General features: G+C 43.3%; 3 protein-coding genes across 9 annotated transcripts in view; 1 reads left to right on the top strand and 2 right to left on the bottom strand.

The window, feature by feature from the left end:
• Positions 1–4,389, top strand: part of akap9 (A kinase (PRKA) anchor protein 9) — a 56,623-nt gene extending 52,234 nt beyond the window's left edge. For all 6 annotated transcript variants that reach the window (XM_061760972.1, XM_061760969.1, XM_061760970.1 and 3 more), the window contains 8 exons: positions 805–1,281; positions 1,468–1,647; positions 1,922–2,128; positions 2,637–2,872; positions 2,955–3,034; positions 3,578–3,701; positions 3,776–3,906; positions 3,984–4,389. In XM_061760972.1, coding sequence (XP_061616956.1) covers positions 805–1,281; positions 1,468–1,647; positions 1,922–2,128; positions 2,637–2,872; positions 2,955–3,034; positions 3,578–3,701; positions 3,776–3,906; positions 3,984–4,030 — 1,482 coding nt within the window. In that variant the 3' untranslated portion in view covers positions 4,031–4,389. The remainder of the gene's footprint in view (positions 1–804; positions 1,282–1,467; positions 1,648–1,921; positions 2,129–2,636; positions 2,873–2,954; positions 3,035–3,577; positions 3,702–3,775; positions 3,907–3,983) is intronic.
• Positions 4,379–12,193, bottom strand: LOC133471444 (lanosterol 14-alpha demethylase). 2 transcript variants are annotated; one of them, XM_061760980.1, is made up of 10 exons: positions 11,874–12,193; positions 11,697–11,795; positions 10,148–10,324; positions 9,942–10,068; positions 9,327–9,501; positions 8,341–8,460; positions 8,066–8,261; positions 7,902–7,997; positions 6,939–7,104; positions 4,379–5,173 (listed from the first exon to the last, which is right to left on the bottom strand). In XM_061760980.1, the coding sequence occupies exons 1-10, from the start codon at positions 12,036–12,038 to the stop codon at positions 4,995–4,997; spliced, it is 1,500 nt and encodes a 499-aa protein (XP_061616964.1). In that variant the 5' UTR covers positions 12,039–12,193; the 3' UTR covers positions 4,379–4,994. The 2 variants fall into 2 exon arrangements, with proteins under 2 accessions (XP_061616964.1, XP_061616963.1); XM_061760979.1 differs by having other exon boundaries at positions 6,939–7,107; positions 11,874–12,191.
• A 1,461-nt stretch (positions 12,194–13,654) lies between these two features.
• Positions 13,655–21,835, bottom strand: krit1 (KRIT1 ankyrin repeat containing). The gene is made up of 17 exons (XM_061761206.1): positions 21,640–21,835; positions 20,943–21,097; positions 20,005–20,161; positions 19,850–19,942; positions 19,648–19,777; positions 18,506–18,749; positions 18,019–18,134; positions 17,811–17,954; positions 17,576–17,732; positions 17,165–17,272; positions 16,926–17,082; positions 16,374–16,525; positions 16,103–16,269; positions 15,943–16,030; positions 15,660–15,866; positions 15,471–15,587; positions 13,655–13,952 (listed from the first exon to the last, which is right to left on the bottom strand). Exons 2-17 carry the CDS (start codon positions 21,042–21,044, stop codon positions 13,863–13,865), a joined length of 2,229 nt encoding a protein of 742 aa, XP_061617190.1. The 5' UTR covers positions 21,045–21,097; positions 21,640–21,835; the 3' UTR covers positions 13,655–13,862.

Here is a 21,835-nt window from a genome sequence, read left to right as displayed (position 1 = left end):
CTAAACGTTAACCAATGTATAATCAAATTTAAATAAAGGTAAAGAAAATGGATGGATGGATAGATACTCATCCTTTAAAGATAGTGCCTAACTCCACAGGTGTTTTTTTTCATTTTTGATTTTAACTTATTTTAACAGGTGTAAAAATAAGTTAATCATTGTTGATTAAAACTAAAATAAAAACAAAAAAACTAAACTCATCTGTTAATATATGAACTGTACAGGGGATGTTTTAAGTAATAGCCAGCTGCCATCAAATGTAAAAGTTAAAGATAGTCTGATCAAAGTAAAATATAATAAAATTACTCACCTTTTAAAGACAATGTATTAACCGTCCAGGCGATGTTTTAAGTTCACTTAAAACATTCGTAATTGCTGTACAAGTCTATAAAGCTAAAAAATTTAAAACACTGGCTAATAAAACTAATTTAAAGTAAAATGACTTATCCTTTGGTGACGTGTCATTTACTAGCTGTACAGTTGATGTTTTAGGTTACAATTTAACATCCCTAACTGCTATGCAGGTGTGAAAAGAAATTATTCAGTTTAATTATACTCAAATAAAACTACTCACCTTTTGAAGACATAAAATATTCACTGCACGGGAAATGTTTTATGTAACATAATAATTTAACAGTGTAAAAAAAAATCTATTTCAAAATGTGATTTTGTAACTAGCAAATTGTAAATATGCTGGGGGAACACTATAATGTATTAGTACATTTTATTTATACGCATACTAAACAATTAAATCTAATAAAACAATGTCAGTTATGGTAAATACATCATATGTTGTTTTTCTAGGTGGTGCATCTCCTCAGCCAAATGGAGGCTGAGAAGCTAGAGGTGCTGAGAAAGGATGAGGAGCTTACCCTGGCGGGCCTCAAGTCCAGGCACAATCTCGAGGCTCTGCTGGAGGCGCGGGCCCAGCTGGAGAGCCTGGAAGCGCAGCTGTTGGAGACGCGGGGGCAGCTGGAAAGCGAGGAGGCGAGGCGGAAGACCCTGGAGGAGGACAAAGAGCGATTGGAGGAGAGGTTGGGTCGAGAAGGCGAGGCTGGGCGGGGGACGCCGTCCGCGCCCCGCCACCACCACCACCGGGGGCTTTGGCGCACCGCGGATACTATCTTGGGTAAACTGCACCTCGTTGCTTCCAATATTCGTGGAATGGTGAGCAAGACAACTACGGAGATCACCAGCGAGGAGATGTCGCTCCTCCAGTCCAGTGTTGATGATGTCATCAGCATGCTGCAGCAATCTCCAGCTCTCCCCGCCATCCCTGAGGTTAGCATTACTTTCTATCAGCCCCTAATATTATTAAACCCTAAAATGTAACGCACATATACTACTACTCTACACCAGTAGTTCTCAAAATATTTACACCAGGTAGGCCTACCACATTATGAAAGTCCGTTTGTTCCCAAAAAAAATGCTCCATCATGCTTCTCTCGTGGTTCCCACCCTCCTTAGAGTGCCGCCCTGTTGGCGGCAGCCTCCTCATCGGGCTCCTCCCTGACCGAGCGTCTGCTCCGGCAGAATGCCGAGCTGACGGGTTTCGTGGGCCGCCTGACGGAGGAGAAGAACGACCTGAGGAACCACTCGCTGCGCCTGGAAGAAGAACTTCGCTGCTACCGGCACGCGGGTGACACTGTGAGTACTATTAAAATGTTATGAAATATGAAAATAGTGTCATAGTTACCATACAGTGAACCCCGTTTATCATGGGGGGTCTGTCCCACTCGTGATAGGTGAAAATCCCCATGTAAAAACACAACTAAGTTTTCCTTAGTGCTCATTCTTATTTACTCGCTGTCAAGAAATGGGACTTCACTGCCGCCTCTTAAAAATCTGTGATGTAGTGGGGACATGAAAGGTGAGCCGCCATATAGTGGAAGTTCACTGTATTCTTTTGCACCTTTTGTAGTCCAGCGGCAGGAGAGGTGTGTCCAGTCTGGACGCGCCCGACGTGCTGCTGCTCTCTCAGGAGAAGGAGGCCTTGAGTCGGGAGAAGATCCGCTTGGAGAAAGCTTTACATCAGGCCCTCGCTCAGGTGGCGCGGCTCAGAGGAGAGATCAGGACTGACACGCTGAGGGAGATTACCGGACCTGAGGCAGACAACGCTGCGCTCAAGGTGCGAAGGAAATATTGTGGATTAGAACTCTGACTCTGTACACCACAACTACCGGGGTAGTTGGTAGGTTGTGTGGTTAGGTATGTACTCTAGGTATGGTAGGGTGTGTTAGGTTGGTTAGATACAGTAGGGTGGGTAGGAAGGTAGGTTAGGTAAAGCAAGTAGGTTCATGAAACTACATGTTAGGGCTGTTTACACCACAAAAACTGGGGCGACCCTCGGTCACTAGGTAGCTTAGGTAAATCTGTTGGTAGTTAGGTTGCGTAATAGGTAGCTAGGTTGGTTAGGTAGGGAAGTTGCTTGGTAGGTTAGGTAAGTCGGTGGATAGGGAAGGGGTACGGTGGGTTGGTTACGTTTCTAGGTATGTAGGTTAGGTGTTTAAGTGTAGGTATGTTGGCTACAATCGGTAGGTTAGGTTGGTGGGTTGGGTAAGTAGCTTGTTAGATGTTAAAAAAAAGTGTGAGTGTTGAAACAGCATCTCTGCATCCTTGCGTTTCCCCCTGTACAGAGGATGTACGGCAGGTACCTGCGCTCGGAGAGCTTCCGCAAGGCTCTGATTTACCAGAAGAAGTACCTGCTGCTGCTACTGGGCGGCTTCCAGGAGTGCGAGGAAGCCACGCTGGCCCTGCTTGTCAGGATGGGTAGTCGGCCCTTGGAGGGGCTAGGCGGCGGCCTGCGGGGGCAGCGCGGGAGGGGGCTCACGCGCTTCCGCTCGGCCGTGCGCGTCTCCATTGCCCTCTCCAGGTAAGGTGGCAAGAAAAATCAAAAAGCTAATGTTTTAATTTTCACTGAGCTTGTTTTTTGTGGGGGCGGGGGTTTGTTTCAGAATGCGTTTCCTGGTCAAGCGCTGGCACAAAACAACGGGCTTGAGCAACAGCTCCCAGAAAAGCGAAAGCACGCAGATGGGTAAATAAAATCTATCAGGGGTTTGATTGGCTCAAATTGAGGCAGAAGGTACTACTGTTCTGATCACTAGTTCAAGCAAACACATTTTCTGTCTTTACAAGCATTTTATTGTTGCTTAAAATGGGCTAAAATGTAGGAACTTTCTTTGATATTCAATTAAATAGCTATAACACGATTCAGATTTTTCTGTTAAACAATGTTTTGTTTAAATATGTTTACAATGTGTTTAATAAGGTTCAAGCTCACTCACAACCCTAACGAGGGATCAGAAAATGGATGGATGATGTCAGAGGTGGCCTGAAATTTGCTCAGTTTCAGGGTTTTGGCAGTCTTCTTTGAACAAGAAGTGCTATATTGAACTTCCACACAACTTCCTACTCCCCATTCACACGAGACCTTGTCACACTGTGTCATATGTTACTCGGGAGGAAAAATGGCTAATTGGGTCCAATTTGGACGTTTTTCACCTACGGGTGTACTCACTTTTGTTTGATAATATAAGCCATTAAAATACACAAAAATAACATTTTCCTTGTTTTTCAGGCACTGGTGGTAGAGATTACCTCCACCTGGGTGTGGACGTGTACCGGGACCGAGGCAGCGGCTCGACCAGGGGATGCAGTGGGCGGGAATCCCCCAGATCGCCCATCTCCTCCGCACAGCACAGGTAGGACGAGATTCAGAAGCCTTCGGCGAGGCCGAACAACGCCAATTTTTAACGGTGAATTGCTTACGTCCCAGGTTTCACGCAGCCGGAGACCCCGGGCTGCTCACGTGCGCACACCTGCAGAGCTACGACCCCGACCGGGCCCTCACCGACTACATCTCCAGACTGGAGGCCCTGCAGAGGAGGCTGGGGAGCGTCACGTCAGGTTCTCGTCACTCATTTACTCGCCACTTTTTGCGTTGGAATCTCTCCTGTGTGTTAAATATAAAATGTCTTCTGCAGGTACTTCTTCTTCGCTCGCTCCGCTGCACTTTGGCTTGAGAAGATAAGAAGACGAATCGACAAGTTGCCTTTTTTGATGCAAACTGTTCTCGTTCTACATGGACCAAAAAACACTTTTTCTTTGGTGTGTGACACATGTGCGTCTCGTCTCTTTGTCTCCACTTGGAGGACATGTAATTTAATTAAACAACAAATGGTGTACATTTTGTTCATGGATAATTTAAAAGGCTCTTTGAGATTAATTTATGTTTGTCTGGCTGTTGGTTGGCAAGCAAGGGGCTTAACTGGATTCTTCGACTTTTGTTTTGTTTTGTTTCAAGACCCGAAGACATTTGTAGAGAGCGTATTTTTATAGAAGCTTTTCTGGCTATTTTGTCAAAAACTGAAATAAAGGAGAAGATTTGAACGTGGTTTTTATTTGGTGTTGACTAGAATATAAGTAAAACTATATAATACGCATTGTTCGCACTCACAAATCAAATTTTTATTACAATTTACAGAAATAAGAAGTAGACAGTTTTGAAATTTCCCAGTTTCATCTCATGCAGCATATTAATTTCAGTCTTATAAACTTACACAACCTAATATATAGCTCGAGCCTGGTTTTCATGCTTCATTCAAGAACACTAGGAAATTGTGCAACAAGTAAAAAAGGTTTGAAACTCAACACTCATAGCTCATTTCAAATTTTCCATTTTCTTGACTGCAGCCATTTAATTTTAATAAATTCTACAGCACTACGTTCATTCATAAATGTGGACTTCCTGGTTTTTATGTTGAGTTCAATAAAACTGGGAAAAATGCAACTTTGAAGTTGAACATGAAAAGTATAGTATTCCTGACTTCACAGCATAACCATTCAGTTGCACTTGTCCTTGTTGGAGTCTGAAATCTCCCGGGGTTATTGAATGCAGCATGATCGTAAGGCCTTAATCAGCCTCACCCCAGCACACTGATGCTGAATTAGTGGTCTGTTTTTTTTATGTGAAACTGATGTTCACATCCCTGTCTTCAGTGTTTCCTCCTCCTGTATGCGATGACGGGGTTGTGTGGGGTGTGTATCATGGTGGTGTAGTTAATGGTGGGGAAGTAGCCGTCCACCAGGTCGAAGTCGTACATGCGCAGCAACGTGGACCAGATGGTTTTGATCTGCACGTAGGCAAAGTTCTCACCGATGCAGCGATGCCGGCCTGATTCAAAATAACAACAACAAAAAAAAACATTGGTCATTCCAGAATTGGAATTCTTTGTCCCTTCCATGAAAATTGCAAAAATTATTTCCTGAGACTAGATGTAGTAAAAGTGCTTAATATTTAAAAATGTGCTTTTTTTTCTCTTGACCAACCATGGTATTTTGTTGGTGTCTTCCCTGTAATTGTGCAATTTCTTTTACCACAGCCATAGTTTAGTCCCAATTATGCTTTGAAAATGTCTCTCAACATACACGCAACCGTTACTAAAACCTTTTAAGCCATCTAGAGGAAGAGAGTGAGCTGCATGACTCAGCTGAAATGACATCAAGCTAATTGCTCTGACAATGGCAAGACCTAAGGTTAGCCCTCGCTTCTATTTTTTCATATTTTCAGTTTTAATGGAGTACGTCACTCAAACCCATACAACACTGTTACTCATACTATTAGAAAAAGAAATCAAAGAAAAAGAATAGTGTATATTTGTTCTTATATATCTAAGTTTGTTGCTGACAAGTTAGCATAGCAGCAAAACACATCTACGCTACGCTAAAATTAGCATTAGTTTTTCTACCCTGTTACTCATATTATCAGAAAGACATTAAATTGCTCTTTAAATTATAGCGCTAAGTTGGTTCTTGACCAATTAGCATAGCTGCTGACACTGTACTCTTGAGCAAAACCTAACATAAGCATTGATTTTCAACCATGTTACTGTAATTAGAGTAATACTAAAATTAAATTAGTATTTAAATAAAATTTTACTTTCTGTATTTAATTGTAAAGGATTCATTCAGTGATATATACTTTTGAGGCGGCTGGGTATCTGTAATAGAGTTGCACCAAACAGAGCAAAATATATGATATGACAACTAATAATCTCATAAAAAGTGTACAATTGGTACAAAAACTCGGTTATGGGAGGAGTTCGGTGAGGCAATGGAGAAAGACTTCCGGACCGCTTCGATGAAATTCTGGTCCACCATCCGGCGGTTCGCGGCTGGGATGAGAATCAGCACCTCCAAATCTGACTTGGGGATGAGATCCTGCCCCAAGTGGAGGAGTTCAAGTATCTTGTGGTCTTGTTCATGAGTGAGGGAAGAATGGAGATCGACAGGTGGATCGGTGCAGCATCTGCAGTGATGCGGACTTTGTATCGATCCGTTGTGGTAAAGAAGGAGCTAAGCCGAAGCTCTCGATTTACCGGTTGATCTACGTTCCTACCCACAGCTATGGTCACGAGCTGTGGGTCGTGACCGAAAGAACAAGATCCCGGATACGAGCGGCCGAAATGAGTTTCCTACCCAGGGTGTCCGGGCTCTCCCTTAGAGATAGGGTGAGAAGCTCGGTCATCCGGGAGGATCTCAGGGTAGAGCCGCTGCTCCTTCACATCGAGAGGAGCCAGATGAGGTGGCTGGGGCATCTGATTCGGATGCCTACCGGACACCTCCCTGCTGAGGTGTTCCGGGCACGTCCAACCGCGAGGAGACCCCGGGGACGACCCAGGACACGCTGGGGAGACTACATCCTTCGGCTGGCCTGGGAATGCCTCGGGATCCCCCCGGAAGAGCTGGATGAAGTGGCTGGGGAGAGTCTGGGCGTCCCTGCTAAAGCTACTGCCCCCGCAACCCGACCTCGGATAAGCGGTAGCAAATGGATGGATGGATGGGTGGGTCCGTTTTTCAAAAATGTTGGTAGAATGACCTATATAGTGTAACAATACAAATACGGAGCTGGAGCATTTTGGCTTGGAAGGAGTGCGTACCTGCTCCAAAGGGCACGTAGGCGAACTTCTCGCCGGCAGCGGGGTTGTCATGGAGGTAGCGCTCCGGGTCAAACCGCGTCCTCTCGCGCCACGTGTCCTGCAGTCGGTGGTTGACGGTCGGGGAGACGCACACTTGGTGGCCTGCTGGGATGGTGAAGCCCGACGTCTTCTGTGAAACGGTCGGAAGGGATGTGAGTTATTCAAATGCAGACCAGGATCACATGTCAGAGAGTACTGAAACGTTAGTAGTCTCCAGATAACGTAACATCACCTTTAATACTGCACCAGGAACTAATTTACAACAATTCAGTACTGTACTTTTACTGTGTTGGTTAGCAACACAACATTGTGGCTCGACTATGCGTCAAGAGTTGATTGGAACGCCAATTGTCCCTAACATCATCTTTAATGTTGAGCTGAGAACTTGTTTTCAACAAGACGGCACACTTTCACTGTAAAATTGCTTCGTAGGTGCTGCTGTTTTGGTTGGCAACAACATTGAGGAGCGACGGCGAGTCACATTCTACCAGAGCGGTAAGCGCCAACCATGTAACCCAGGATCATTTTGACTACTTCGTAGGGAATTTGTTTCCACACTTTTACAATTTACGTTCCTTAGTAGGTGCTGCTGCTTTGGTTATCAACACAACATTGTGGCGAATCATCACATCAGAGTCTACCAGAACACTGACCATCACTTATATTATGTAAGATCATCTTTAAGACAATGAAGGCAACTTGTTTACAATAAGATGCCACGCTTTCACTGTATACTTGCTTTGGTAGGTGCTGCTGTTTTGGCTAGCAACCACATGTCAGAGCCTACCAGTTTCCCAATTGTCACTAATATAGCATAACTTCAACTTTAATACCGTGAAAGGAATTTGTTTATGACAAGTCGGCACAGTGGATGTTACTGTTTTGGTTAACAAAGGAGTCAGAAAAAATTATGTTACTCATTACCTGAGTAGAGCGAGCCATCCTCATCATGGTCATGATGGGTGGGCGCAGCCTCAGAGTCTCCTTCAAACAACGCTCCAACAGGCTGAGGTCCTTCAGCTTAAGACAACATCATTAAGAACATGTATTACTTATGAATCAATTCATATTAGTTAAGGCGGTCGTACCTGATCTAGTTGCAGTGGGGGCAGGTGGTCGCCATACACAGCCTTCTGCTCGGCGTAGCAGCGCTCCTGCGTGGCTTTGTCCCGGGCTAGGAAGAAGCCCAACCAGGCACTGGTGGTGGACGACGTGTGCTGACCGGCCAGCAGGAGGCCGATCAGCATGCCGGCGATTTCGTCGTCCGACAACGTCCGTCCGTCCCTGACAAGCGGGGAAAAAACAAAACATCAATCACATTTTCAACTCGACTAGCTTTGAATGGGAATTATATATTTTTTACTTGTAGGTGGCGTCCACAAGCGTCTGCAGGATGTCGTCAATTTTCTCCCCGGAGCTTCTTCGCTTCTGGATCACCTTGTAGAAGATGTTCTTGATTTCCCGGTGAGCTTTGTCCCGCTTCCTAATGACGACAAAACACTATTATTATCTCAAATCATCTTTCCTCATTGCAATAAATAAATACCATGCATCCGTTCCAGCCCCACAAAAAACATCAATAAAGTTTTTTGTAATGTGTTTAAAAAATACTCTACAGTATTGTACTTTATAAAAGCATACACTGATAACATATTTAAATATAATGTAGAGAATTAAACAGTTTGAGCATCATGATTTCATGAATTAATTGTGCAGTTTGCATTATGTGTTAGTATTAAGCAAAGGACTTTTGTAAGTTATGTGGTTTGGTTAAAAACACAAGTCTCTTTTTTTAATGTTTCAACTTCAACTGGGAATGGCAATAAACAGCTTAAAGCAAGCATTTGCTTTTTTTTTAAAAAAGAATTCTTCACTATCTGCTACTTATTGTCACCATTTAGTGGTTGTAACTAAAATCTTTCCTCACAACTCAAGACAAAAAAGTCAACTGAGTGACGACTCGCATCTCGCAAGACTCTTAAATCTGGTCACTTGTAAGTTGAGGTACAAATGTATTACATTGGCTTTTAGGCCAGGTTTTGGTGCCATTTTGTGGCATCTTAGGGTGTTTAACACATTCACTGCCATTGACGGCTTTAGAAGTCAAATATCCATGTTAACTGGGAAGGCTGGCAGTGAATGAGTTAAAAGAGGACAATACTTGAGTTTTTTTAGCGAATAACAGCACATAGGGTCCACAAAGAAATCTGCGAATAGGTAAATCCATGAGTAGCAAATCGCAAAAACAGCATGCGAGGGAACACTGTATTATTATCTCGCCCCTAATAGGAAAAAGGTTCCCCACCCATGGCTCCCCATGATGATGATGTGACCATGTCATCGTCCTACCTGAAGCTGGGTAGCGGCAGCCATCCGGGCAGCAGCCAGGCGGCGTGGCTGAAACCTCCATCCAGGTCGGCATAGAGCTGAGCTACGTGCTCATCCAGCAGGCCCCGAATCTCCTTGCCGTGCAGGCAGTTGCTGGCCGTCAGGATGATGAGCTCGGACAACGCCTCAAACAGGTCTAAAAGTAGAAAAAGCTTCAATACAACTGACATACAACAACATACAGTATAAATATGCTAATGTCAAATATTGTTATTTTACAATTCAGACATTCAGAAATAGTCCTGCGCTATTTAATTTCTCCTCCACTCCACAAGGTGGCGGTATGTACCCAAACTACCTTTCAATTATTGCCTCCCATATAAATACAGACCTGGATGGGCTGCACTTCCTCTTTGTCCCCAAACACCACAGCTCAGCTGTGTTAGTGATGAGTGCCTTTTACTGATGAAGATTGTTTTTGTATTAGGCCAAGGTAAAGTTTATTGGCTGCAGTTACATCCAACCTTTTGATGAAAGATGTCATAACCTTGCTAGAGATACCATTTTTGACATATGTTGAGCCCTGCGACAGACACAGAAAATGCGCAGACAAGTGTATAAACGTCTAGATCTTACTTCTCTGGCCACTGTCTCCCCATCTCTGAAAATACTCGATAGTCTCCGCCTCGATGATCTTGACGTGTTCCTTGAAGCGAGCCATATTCAGGCCTGTCTTCAGCATCTTCTTTTGTTCCAGGAAGATCTACACACACACAAACATCCATGGTGTGACCAACTTCTGCATTTTGGCAACGACAATGTGTGTTTTGGCGGACTCTCACCGGGTTGGGGACATCGTAGGCGACTCCTTTGCCGAAGACTGGTGTGGTAAGTCTGGAGTAGACGTCCTCTGCGTTCAAGTCCTCGTTTTTGCTGTTGAAGAGCAGCGTGGCAGCGTCGCTTCCCAGAAGGTACGTGAAGGTTTTTCCCACCATGGTGAAGCTGAACACCGGTCCGTACTGCAGAGGGGCGGGAATTTTGATTTTTAACCCGCTAAATGCTGGCCATTTGTGTCTGTCTCACTTCCTTATTAACGCAAATGTAAAGAAACTTCCCAAGGGTGGGGATTTTTTTGAGCTTGTCATTTCCAACTTCACCTTTTAAAATATATCAATGATGTCAAATTGTACCTTTTTTGAAACTCATGAGAACGACATTTAATTAATTCCTGGATTAAATCATATAATTTGGGTAAAATTGGTTTCATTCTAGGTTTCAACTCTTGTAAATTGTTTTATACCTTATTACATCATTTGTCATTTTTTGGGGAAAATGGAGCAATCCAAACTGCGGATGCTCACTCTGCTGGCTTTACAAAGACTGTTGTTATGACTTTTGGCAAGTCCACAGCCCATTTTTATGCTGGATGTCCTTGGTGACGCAACCCTACTTTCCCGAACTCGCAGTCACAAAAATTATTTATTTTTTTTCCCAAAAATGTTAAGAGACAACTGTTTAAGTCATGCATACCCTTCAATATTGTGGCAAAGCTGGCACACATCTTCTCACTTGTGCACACCGTCATCCAAACCACTTTCATATCATTTCAAACATCTTAAATTACCCTTAAAAATGATTAAATGGCTTACACATGGTTTGCTTTTCAAAAAAATGCATCAGCAGTGCGCATACACATGCACATTCCGCAAAGACTGTAAGTTACACTAACAACCCAGGCTAGATGTAGCTCCTCCTCGACAAAAAAGCTCATCACTCAGTTGTAATGTATCACTTTAACATATTTCTCTGACAGCAATTACTACTTTCCTATTTGGCAAGGAGTTTGGCGCCATCTTGTGGCATTTTAGAGCATTTCAGAAAGAGTACAAACGAAACAAATAGAAGTTTTTCAAAGAATAGCTAGGGATAGGTTCCACGGGGAGAAAAAAGTAAATACAGTGAACCTCTACTATTCGCAGGGAATAGGGACAGAGCTCTAATATGCGTAATTGATGCCCAGACTAAATGATGCTCTTCCCCTTACTTCAAAATGGTTCCTTTTCACCAGATGCCACAAAATGGCACCAAATAAATATGTTTTATACTATCCATGACTTTGGCCTGAGGACAGAAACAGCGAATAGGTGAGTTTTCAGCAAATAGGTTCTCGAAGAAATCACTAATGCCGGAATGTGGGGAATCACTGTACATTTTGTGGCCCTTGACAGGACTTCATAAAAGCTAAAATGGTCGCCCATAGGTAAAAGGATACCCGCTCCTGCTGTAGATCGTAATATCGTATAATTAATGTACTAAAATGTAATTATGTTGTATTAAATGTGTACATTATATTTTAAAAAATATTTAAATTAACTGTAAGCTTTAACTTACTTTTTCATAAGCGTTTTCTAAAAAGTCAATGGGACTTTTGCCAAATGCAACAGCATGACCAAGGAAGGGGACACTGGAAGGGATGCAAGGTGGATATTTCTGTATTTAGAAAAGGAAAAAAAAAAAAAAGTGTTAGAATTCAAGCTTTCAAGTTTCATTCAATTTAAGGCAACTTACCACATTCTTGTCAGAAGTCAGTCTGTGTTGTATTTTGCTGTAAAAATAGCCCAAAGTGAGCGTGACGACAGACGCAGCCAGGACTAAGGAGGTTAGGTTGTCGTTCATTTTGCCCACAGTGTCCCCGAGCAGCTGAGTGCTCATTTGATACAAGTGCATCGACATGTTTAAAACTTCTGCTCGCTTCTTCAAGTCTACGGACGGCTCATTATAATCTAGGACAACTCAAGTCAAAATCATTGAACCGCCGGTGTTGTGTCCCCGCCATCTCAACCTGTAGTCAACTTCGGTCCCGCCCCCGCCTGACCGACAGAATTTTCCGATTGGCTGTTGCTTTCGCATCCGTCATGCAACTCCTTCTGTAATTGGCGGCTTCCGTCTGAACCGATGTCGGGTGTTATGATGTCACCGCGTGGCCGAATAAAATATAAAAAACTATTAGTTTTTAATTTAAACTCATTCAATGCACACGAGTCAGTCTCTTAAGACATATATTGATATTTCTTAATTTAAAAAAATATAGAGTTTTGGGAGATATTTAAGGAAAATAGTCACAAACTTGCGGCACCTGTGAAGTTTAGCTCATGTACGCCACTTGCTAGCGCCATTTATCCGTCAGAAAAGCACATTTATCCCTTAATAAACCGTGAAAACGACTGCTTCGTCGCAATAAAGGTAACTATTTAAGAAATTACGCATTATTTTATTATTAATAAATTAATGTTTAATATTTTACATACTGTATGTTAGTATTAGCTTAGTGGCCAGAGCTAGCTACTTTTTTTGCTGCAAATTAGCTGTCATCACAATACATATCGTAAAAAACATTGTTTCCCAAATTTTATTTAGCAACTGCACTTATTAAACATAACAAAAATGTCACAAAGTATAGAGCCTACAGTATCGACCTGAACTAACAAGTTAATTCGTTCCTTGACCAAGCTAATCAATTTACTCAAATATAAAATCAATATTCCCCATTGAAATGAATCAAAATGCCATGAATCCTTTCCAGCCCCCACAACACAACCATTTTTTTGTTTTTTTAATGGAGAAAAATAGCACTGTACTGTACATTGTAACATTGAAAGAAATAAACTGGTTTTATATAGTGTATTTACTGAACGTTGGGAGTGGGACAAGCAAAGTCACAACAACTGTAGTGTTGTAGGTGTGCCTTTAAGGGGCATGGCCTAGTGACAGGAACATAGCTAGTATGAGGACGTCGGTTTTGGCCTACTGTAGCTGCTTTCAAGTTTTGTCATTTTGTACTGAGGATGGGCGGTACGGAAAATGAATGGATTAATAGTTGTTTGACAGTCTGTGACTGTCGCTCTTCTCGCCCCCCCTCCCACTTTACTCGAGCAGTGTAACTCTAAATTTGCCTGGCAAAAAAACTACCAAGCGGCAGTTTGTAACTCCAAACACTCGTAAATTGGCCCAAAGGCACCACTTAAATACTATAATCATGATCTCATTTAAATGTTTTTGATCATAAATGTACTTGGTCAGTTTGAAATCCGAGCCTATTTAGTCATACTTAGTTTAACACAAAGCTGATGTACACACAGGAATTGCGGAAAGACAGTTACTGGATCATTATTTAATTGTTCTGCATGTCACTATACAACACTGGCATAGATAGATGAAAAAAGATATTTGCAGTAAACTAATAATTTAGTGAAATTGGTGGTTGGGAATCACTGGTATGGAGTATGTATGTCCTTTCTTTAATTAATCCCCTAATTGAGCAAAATTTAACATGAAAATAAAAACAATGCTCTTATTCAAACATTCCATTTATTAAAACAAATTATTAAATAAACATTTACATTCACATGGAAATACGAGATTTGTCAAAACAATCTCAAACACATTGAACTTGTGAAAAAGAGATTACTACATTAGCACACTTTTCCCTCAGTTGTAGTCATTTATTATTCAGCGTGGAAATGGTTTGGCAGCTGTGTCGTCCTGAGCGCTCTCGGTTCAGCCGTAAGCGTATTTGTCTGTGACGCCTTTGTCGTTGGGGGTCATTTGCCCACTCAGCTTCATTAAAAGCTTCACAATGAGGCCGGCCTATCAACAATTATAACAGACATTCATTATTACAACATAAATGTTTCAAACATTTCAAAATTAAGTAACGATTCCACTAAGCTGTACATTTAATTTCCGCTCACCGGGTTGTATTTGAAGACAGCATGTCAGGATTTGGCAATAGCTATGTAAATAGACATTCAACAGAGTAAACAATGGATGACCGCCACCATTTTGTGTCCTTTTCTTCACAGCATGTGTTAAGAAAAACACATGTTGGTGCAAACCCATTGTCTTGCGCACACCCTAAAAAAATTGTTTTTCCTTAATTTTTGAAGCCACGCACCCCATTCAACATCACAACACAGCTGGCGCGCCCCTGCCTCCAGCACACACCCTAAAAACAGTCTTTCCCAAACTTTTCATGTCACACACTGCCTTCGATCTGACAGGCATAACCTCTAACACTCGCGCACCCTCAAATGAAGTATTTCCCAATTTTTTTAAACCACATACTATCTTCAACAACACAACATAGCTGGCGCAACCGCCTCACCTGTGCACGCGCTAAAAACTTTCCCAAACCCCTTTCATCATGCCGAAAGACTTAGTGTACCCCTCTCTATTGTGCACGCCTTACCCAGCACCATCTTCAATACACCAACAGTTTACGCAAGCCCTCTCACCCTACACACCCTAAAAAATGTCTTTCCCAACATTAATAAGACACTCACCCACTTCAACATCCAAACAGAATGGGTGCACAACCTCAAAAAACACTTTCCCCAAAATTTGAAGTCAAGCACCAACGTCATCATCACAACAAAGCTTTCCACCACCAAAAAGACTCTCTCCAAATTAAGCCACACACCCAGTTTAAAGTTTCGACTCACCTTCCTTCCTTTTCTAAACTTTTTAAACCACATACCACCTTAAACATTACAACAAAGTAGGTGTGACCTACCTCTCTCCTGTACACGTCTGAAAAAAATTTGTCTTTTTCCACAATTTTTAAGCCACAAACTCCATCACGCCGGCCAACTGGTTAGCACATCTGCCTCACGCTGTGGGGACCGGAGTTGCAATCCCGGCCCAGCCTGTGTGGAGTTTGCATGTTCTCCCCGTGACTGGGTGGGTTTTCTTCAGGCACTCCGGTTTCCTCCCACATCCCAAAAACATGAGTGGTAGGTTGATTGAAGACTGTAAATGTGTGAATGTGAGTGCGACTGGTTGTTTGTTTCTATGTGCCCTGCCATTGGCTGGCGACCGGTTCATGGTATACCCCATCTCCCGCCCAAAGATAGCTGGGATAGGCTCCAGCAGCCCGCGACCCTAGTAAGGATAAGTGGTAATGAAAATGGATGGATGGAAACTCCATCACAACAAACTCTGCAAACTACCTCTACCTCATGCACGCCCTTAAAAAAACTATTTTCCCCCAAGAAGTAAGGCACACACAATCTTCAACATCCTGACAGAGTTGGTGTACCACCTCTAACTCTTGCAAGTTCTTCCATACCAAACCCCTTCAGATGTGCTTTTATGGATCACTTTTACCTGCTTGGTGTGCACAATGAAGTTCATTTTGTTCTCGCCGCTGTGTACTTGGAAGTACTGGTCAGCTTGTCCCAGCTGCCACATGAACGTGCCGTACTCTAAGCTGATGAGAAGTGCCTGCAAAACATCAAAGCATCAAAACGCATAAGACGATAAATATTCTGATGAGAAGACGAGAGGACACCACACCTTGGTCTCCATGTTCATGAGGTGCAGCCCCTTGGTGTTCACGCCCACGTAGACCCGGATGACCTTGTGGTTGCTGGCGCTGGCCTTGGTGTAGACCTGTCCCGTGAAGAAGGCGGCGCCATAGGTGGGGATGTCCCAGCAGTTCTGCAGGAAGAGCCGCTGCAGGTGGTGCATTTCCTTGCTCACACCCTCGCTGGTGCTCAGCGCCTGTTGGTAAATGAACTCAAAAGATTTAAACAATGACAGGAAAACAGGTCAAAACTTTTTCAAAGTTCCACTCTACTTTGTATTCGTGCAGAATCCTGTTCGTCCAGTGGTACGCTTTGCTTTTCACTTTTAGTATAGGCACAATGGACTTTAGGTTTTCCTCACTGAAAAGACAGAACATTAGCAAAACAATGCCTGTCACAAAAAACAAATCATGGTTTCAGTCAGCTTTGTACTTGAGGAAGCCTTGCTTGTGCTTCTTGCTCTCGTAGTTGCCGTAGATGATCTGCAGTAGGAAGCTGGCCAGCGTGATCAGCTTGCTGTCTGGAGCCGGAAAGAAGCCCTTCAGCAGGCAGTGTCGGGCCTCGTCAAACAGGATGAGAATGGCCAGCGGATCCTCCACCTATGGCGAAAAAAATAAAAATTCTATATTCTCACATCTGCTTTTTGGCATAGTGAAGCAAAAAACACCAAATTTTCAAGCCACCCAGCTTGAAGCTATGTAACCTTTTTCTCAATCTCCAGAGGCAAGCGGACGTCCCTGCGGAGGAAGAGCTGAGGCGTCTCTCTTTGCGGGTCCAGCACCGTCAGGTCCGTCACGATCTCCGTCCAGATGCGCAGGTGCTGCAGGGGCTTGTGGTACGGCTTCAGCTGCAGGTCTGTGACACGTGCTTGTTATTACTACAGTGTACAGAAGGGTGCATCCTTATTATGAGACGCATCCTTGTAAGGGACAAGGGTGCATCCTTTTAGTCTGCATCCTTTCAAGGGTGCATTTTTGTTAGAAATTATCTTTTAAGGGTGTATCCATGTAAGAGGGCAGCCTTGTAAGGGCACATCCTTGTTTAAGTCACGTCCTTGTTAAGCTATCCTTAACTGTACCCAGAGTTCAGGTGTTAAGAGTAGTGATAGGAATATACCTCTTTAAAAAACATACACAAACAAACAAACAGTCAGTCAGTCAGTGACATCAAGACACTGCGAGGCAACCTTGTAAGGGTGCATCCTTATAATAAGCGTGCATTCTTATAACTTGCTAGCTTTAGGAAGTGGGCTCACGGAGGTTCTCGGAGCAGATCCAGATGGTGAAGTACTGCTGGGTCTCTTGGGAGAGACGCATGCCCTCCATGATCTGCTGCACCGTGGTGTTGTTGCCGTGCTTCAGCTCCACTGACCGGTATGAGCCATCCATGCGATAGATGCGCACCTTCTCGTACTGCAGATGACAAAAATATAAATAATAAATAGCAACCTCTAGTGAACATTATCTAACTGGAGTGGGCGTTTGTGGGACTCACAGGTTTACTGTTGGCCTGCTGCAGAAGCTTCACAGTCTCCTCCCATTCGTTCTGCTTGTTCTCCTCACATACTTGCAGTGGTGTTCGCTTCTGCTGATCTTCTATGTGCTAATGACCACACAGAAAATGTAAAGCATTCAACCACAATGCATTGCACCATAAACATCAGTGGAGACAACAAGGGTTCAGATATTTAATTTAAACCCTTTATGTATGTGTAAGATGGGTAAGAAATGTGCCCCATTAATTCTGCCTCGCAAAAAGTGGTTGGACCAGGGACCTTGCAAAATTTCTCTTTGGGTAAAGAAATTATAGTGCCCGAGAATTTTGCCCAGCAACAAGTAGTTGAACCAAGAGAAATTACGTTTTGGGAAAAAACTTTTTTTTGTGTGTGTGTATTTTTTGGCATACCCGGTCGATCTCGGGGTGCTGCAGCAGGAGTTGCACGATGTCACTGTGGCCGCCTCTTGCGGCAAAGTGCAGAGGTGAGCTGAGCTGTCCGTTCAGCAGGTTCGGATTACATTTACCTTTTTCCAACAGCAGCTTTGTCGCCTCAACTTTGCCATGCCTGAAGGGAATCAATAACAAATGTCGAGAGTCAAAATTAAGTGACTTTAAGACAATGCTTAGCTTTATGGGGCCTCACCAGCAGGCGTAGTGGATGGGGGCCCAGTGGTCGCTGTCCAGCTGCTTGACCGAGAAGCCGCTGTCCAGGAGCTTGGACAGCAGCTCCGTGTCTCCCTCACAGGCGCTACGGTGGAGCGGGAAGTCGTCCACCCACTGACGCTCCCTACGAAGACAAAATGATGACAAATGACAAACACAGTGGAGGAGAAACTGGAATGAGTTCTCACTTGTCCTCAGCTGTGCAGTTGGCGCTGTGCTGCCACGTCTCCCTGGTAGGGATCTGGATCTTCGAGTAGTCTGGTGCTCCGAGCCCAAAGTATGGGTTGATGATAACTTTGTCCACCTGCAGACACACCATTTGTTTTTTTTTGTTTTTGTTTTTTTTAAATCAAAGTGGCTGGCAATATTCAGTGGTGGTAAGTAACAGAGTAGAAGTATTGTGTCACTGTACTTAGATTTTTCAGGTATCAGTACTTGATTATTTTTACTGTGACTCGTAACATTTGAAAACACCTGTACTTTCTACTGCTTACTTTGTCAAAATAGGCTTGTAACTTTTTTAAAACTCCAGATGACGACGAGCACCCCCCCCCCCCCCAAAAAAAATGTAGTTTTTTTTTTTTTTTTTTTATCCATACTTCTACTTGAGTACAGAGTGTGAGTACTTCTTCCACCTCTGCTAATGTCTTTGTGTGTGATTAAATTCGGTCTCACCCGGTTGGTGTACTGCAGATCGGAGCCGTAGAGTGGGTTCAGGACACACATGTCCGCCTTCTCCAGGGACATCATCTTGCTTTTGATCTCCAGTGCCGTGTAACCCATATGCAAGCCCTCGTCACTCACTCTTCCCTCGCCACCGTACGCTGGGTTTCTTACGTGAGTCTTCACTCGCTCCACGGGCGCGGGACGGAACAGGGCCGGGATGGCATGTGGCACAGTGTGTTGCTCCACTAGCCATCTGGGGGTGACCAAATTAGGGAGGTGCATGTAAATTAGCCAGAAGGGATCATTAGGAAATGTGTCTTGATATGTTGAGGTTGAAGAGGTATGTGGCTTAAAAAGGTTTGAAAGAGTGAGCAAAAGGTATAAAGACAGGGTGTGTGCAAACATTCTCATGATGTTGAAAAGTATGTATTCCTTACAAAATCTGAGGGACTACTTTTAAGAAATTCAGAAAGTCTGTTTTGGGGGGGTGTGCAGCAGAGAAGGAGTGTGAAACTTTGTTGCAAAATTCAAGGGGGTTTGTGGCTTAAAGTCCGACTTGACAGCAGCGTGTGGAGTGGCGCCTCAGGCTGGCGTGGTCTCTTTAGAGCACCTCGTTGTCACGGCGTGGAAAGGTTCCACGACAACCTGGTGGGATATATTCCAGCCACCGGAAGCTTTAAGTGGATATAATTTCGTGGCTCAAACATATAGTTATGTGCAGCAATAAGAAAGATGCTAGACGAAGTAGCATCCATTTTTCCCGGTCGTCGGAGTGGTATTTAATTGACAGTTCAGCTGGGCATGGTTTCAGCGCATTCTGTGGACACACCCACAGCATTCGAGAGTCGAGACAATGGCCTGATTGTTCATGATGTTTAAGCCTCAATTTATATATGTTGCATTTTTTTAATGATTCAAATTTGGCAGGATTGTTAACAACACTATTCTCTGTGGTGTGTCAAATGTAGAACATTTATTTTCACTTTAGAGTGACTTGATGTGGGGAAAAATGTTGAAAGAGTGTATGTGTACTTAATTAAAAAGTGTTGGTAAGTGTTGGTAAGGCTGTTTTGCGGGGGGTGTACAGGGAGGAGGGGGAGCATGGCTTAAAAGGTTTGAGGTACTAAATATGATGCAAAATCCATGCTGACTTGTCTAAGGCCAGGAGCATCCTGGCAGTGATAGGGCAGAAGTGGCTGCTGGTCTCACTGCAGACCCTCATGATGTCCTGCAGGCAGTAGAAGCTCGGGCCGCCCGCGTTGTGGACCGGCTTGCTGTTGTCTGTCGACGAGCACTGATTTAAATATTTGTACATTAATATTAAAATAATACAATACAGCAGCTGGCGTGCACCTTTAATGCCCACTGGCACCACAAAGAGCGATGCCTCTTCAACGTCATTGTCTCCACCCAGGGAGAATTTCTTCACGTGAACCACGCGTTTACCTGAAATACAAACTTTACAATAAGATTTGTCTGAATAGAAAAGTGAATAATCCGATGCTCACCGATGAAGCTTTGGTTGTTGGACAAGGGTTTGATGGTGTCCGCAACATAGTCCAAGATGGATTTGGATTTGTCTCCCGCTGCCTGGATCTTTGTTGCCAGGAGGATTTTCTTCCTTTTTTTCTCCTTCCCCTCCAAGGGCACTTCGCTCAGCAAGATCTCCATGTGGAGATGAGCACATAGGTATGATTCAACTAGCCGGCTAAGCTGTACTGTATACAGTGAACCCCCATTTATCGTAGGGGATACGTTCCAGACCCACCCGCTATAGGTGAAAATCTGCAATATAGTGGTATAATTTACACTTTAAACACATTTAAACCTATTAAAACACTTTTCTAATTATTTCTTTAGCGCCTGTTCTCACTCTCAAATTACCTAGAAATCGGACACTATCATATTATGACATCACTTTGAGGAAACAAAGTGTACTGTAAAACTGACACATAAAACAAAAGTGATTTAAACATTGTATATTTAAACCAGAATGTTCAACCAAACCATGTATTTTGTCTGTTATCTTAATGCAGTCATATAATGTGAAACACTGCCATAAATGACCATGATGTTACAGGAATTATAATCCTTTAAACAACTGCTACTTTAACACAGATCTGCACCACATATACAAAAAGAGCATCCAACAATACTCACAGGCATATATTCTCTCTGAACTGTGAGAACAAACAATACTGGAGTTTAGTTGGGGACCTGCTCTGTCTCTTCTTCTTGCTCTCAATTACGCAGGCATCTCTTCCACTAGACCTCAGTGCTGCCTGTCATGTTGCAGCACAACATGGAACTATACTGAAGGTGTGCAACTCTAAATTCGCACTTGCTTGTATACTGTAGCAACCCATTCAAAATGATCGCCTAAAAATCCGCAATATGAACGATATACTGCAATATAGTGGTGAGTTTACTTTAATTTAATGTATACCTCATAGGCTTTGGCTCTGTACTCTTTGGAGCTTAGGCTGACTTGACTCTTGAGCCGAAGGACAGCGACAAACACCTCCTCCAGGCTGTCCTCGTTGCCCATGACGACAGCTTTCAGGGCCAAATGCTGTGGAGTGGCATGCTTGTGACAGCACACTACAGGAGACAACAAACATTTTAAACAATAAAACAAATGTCGATCATTATTATCAGCAAATGTAGGTTAAATGTTTTCGGGCTCTTCATAACAGTTCCTTGGGTGTTTTATTTGTTTTTAGAATTGCAAGGTGGCTCTTGGTTAAAAAGTTTGGGAAAGGCCATTTCTTTAGGGTAATAATCATTATTATTATTTAACCTAACAGGTTATATACTTAATATCCTTATTATGCTGTATTTGTTGATTGACGTCGTTGGGGGGGGATTAGTAATGTGCATAATAAGCATGAGATATACTCAGACAAATAGCTACAATTGAACTACTTGTTGAATTCATGATGGTCACGCCCCGGAAATCGAATTGTTCTACGTGCCAATAACACAAAAGCTCCATAATTCTGCATTTAACACAACACTTACACATTTAACCCCATATATAACTATGTAAATTTTCATAATTTTAACGACTTAGACGCTGTTTGGTGGTCCTAGCTTTGGATGCTACACGGCATCATCTGCTCGTTCCGAGTGCTCAAACTCACCGAAAAGCCACGCGACCTTACCACCGCTTTACCATCACCGTCGGAGTCCTTTTTGGGGATTACAAGTGTCGACCCTCGGCCTCTGTGGGTGGATTTTCTGAGCGGTTATTCGAGCTAAAAGTCGCCGCCGGCCTGAAATTTTTGGCCACTTAGCAAACAGGAGGAGTCGCGTTGCGTTCAAATGCCGGCAAGCCCA

This window comes from Phyllopteryx taeniolatus, chromosome 21, assembly GCF_024500385.1.
Source record: "Phyllopteryx taeniolatus isolate TA_2022b chromosome 21, UOR_Ptae_1.2, whole genome shotgun sequence".
Lineage (NCBI taxonomy): Eukaryota > Metazoa > Chordata > Actinopteri > Syngnathiformes > Syngnathidae > Phyllopteryx > Phyllopteryx taeniolatus.
The sequence above is the reverse complement of the archived record's forward strand: the minus strand, read 5'-3'. Positions and strand labels throughout refer to the sequence as shown.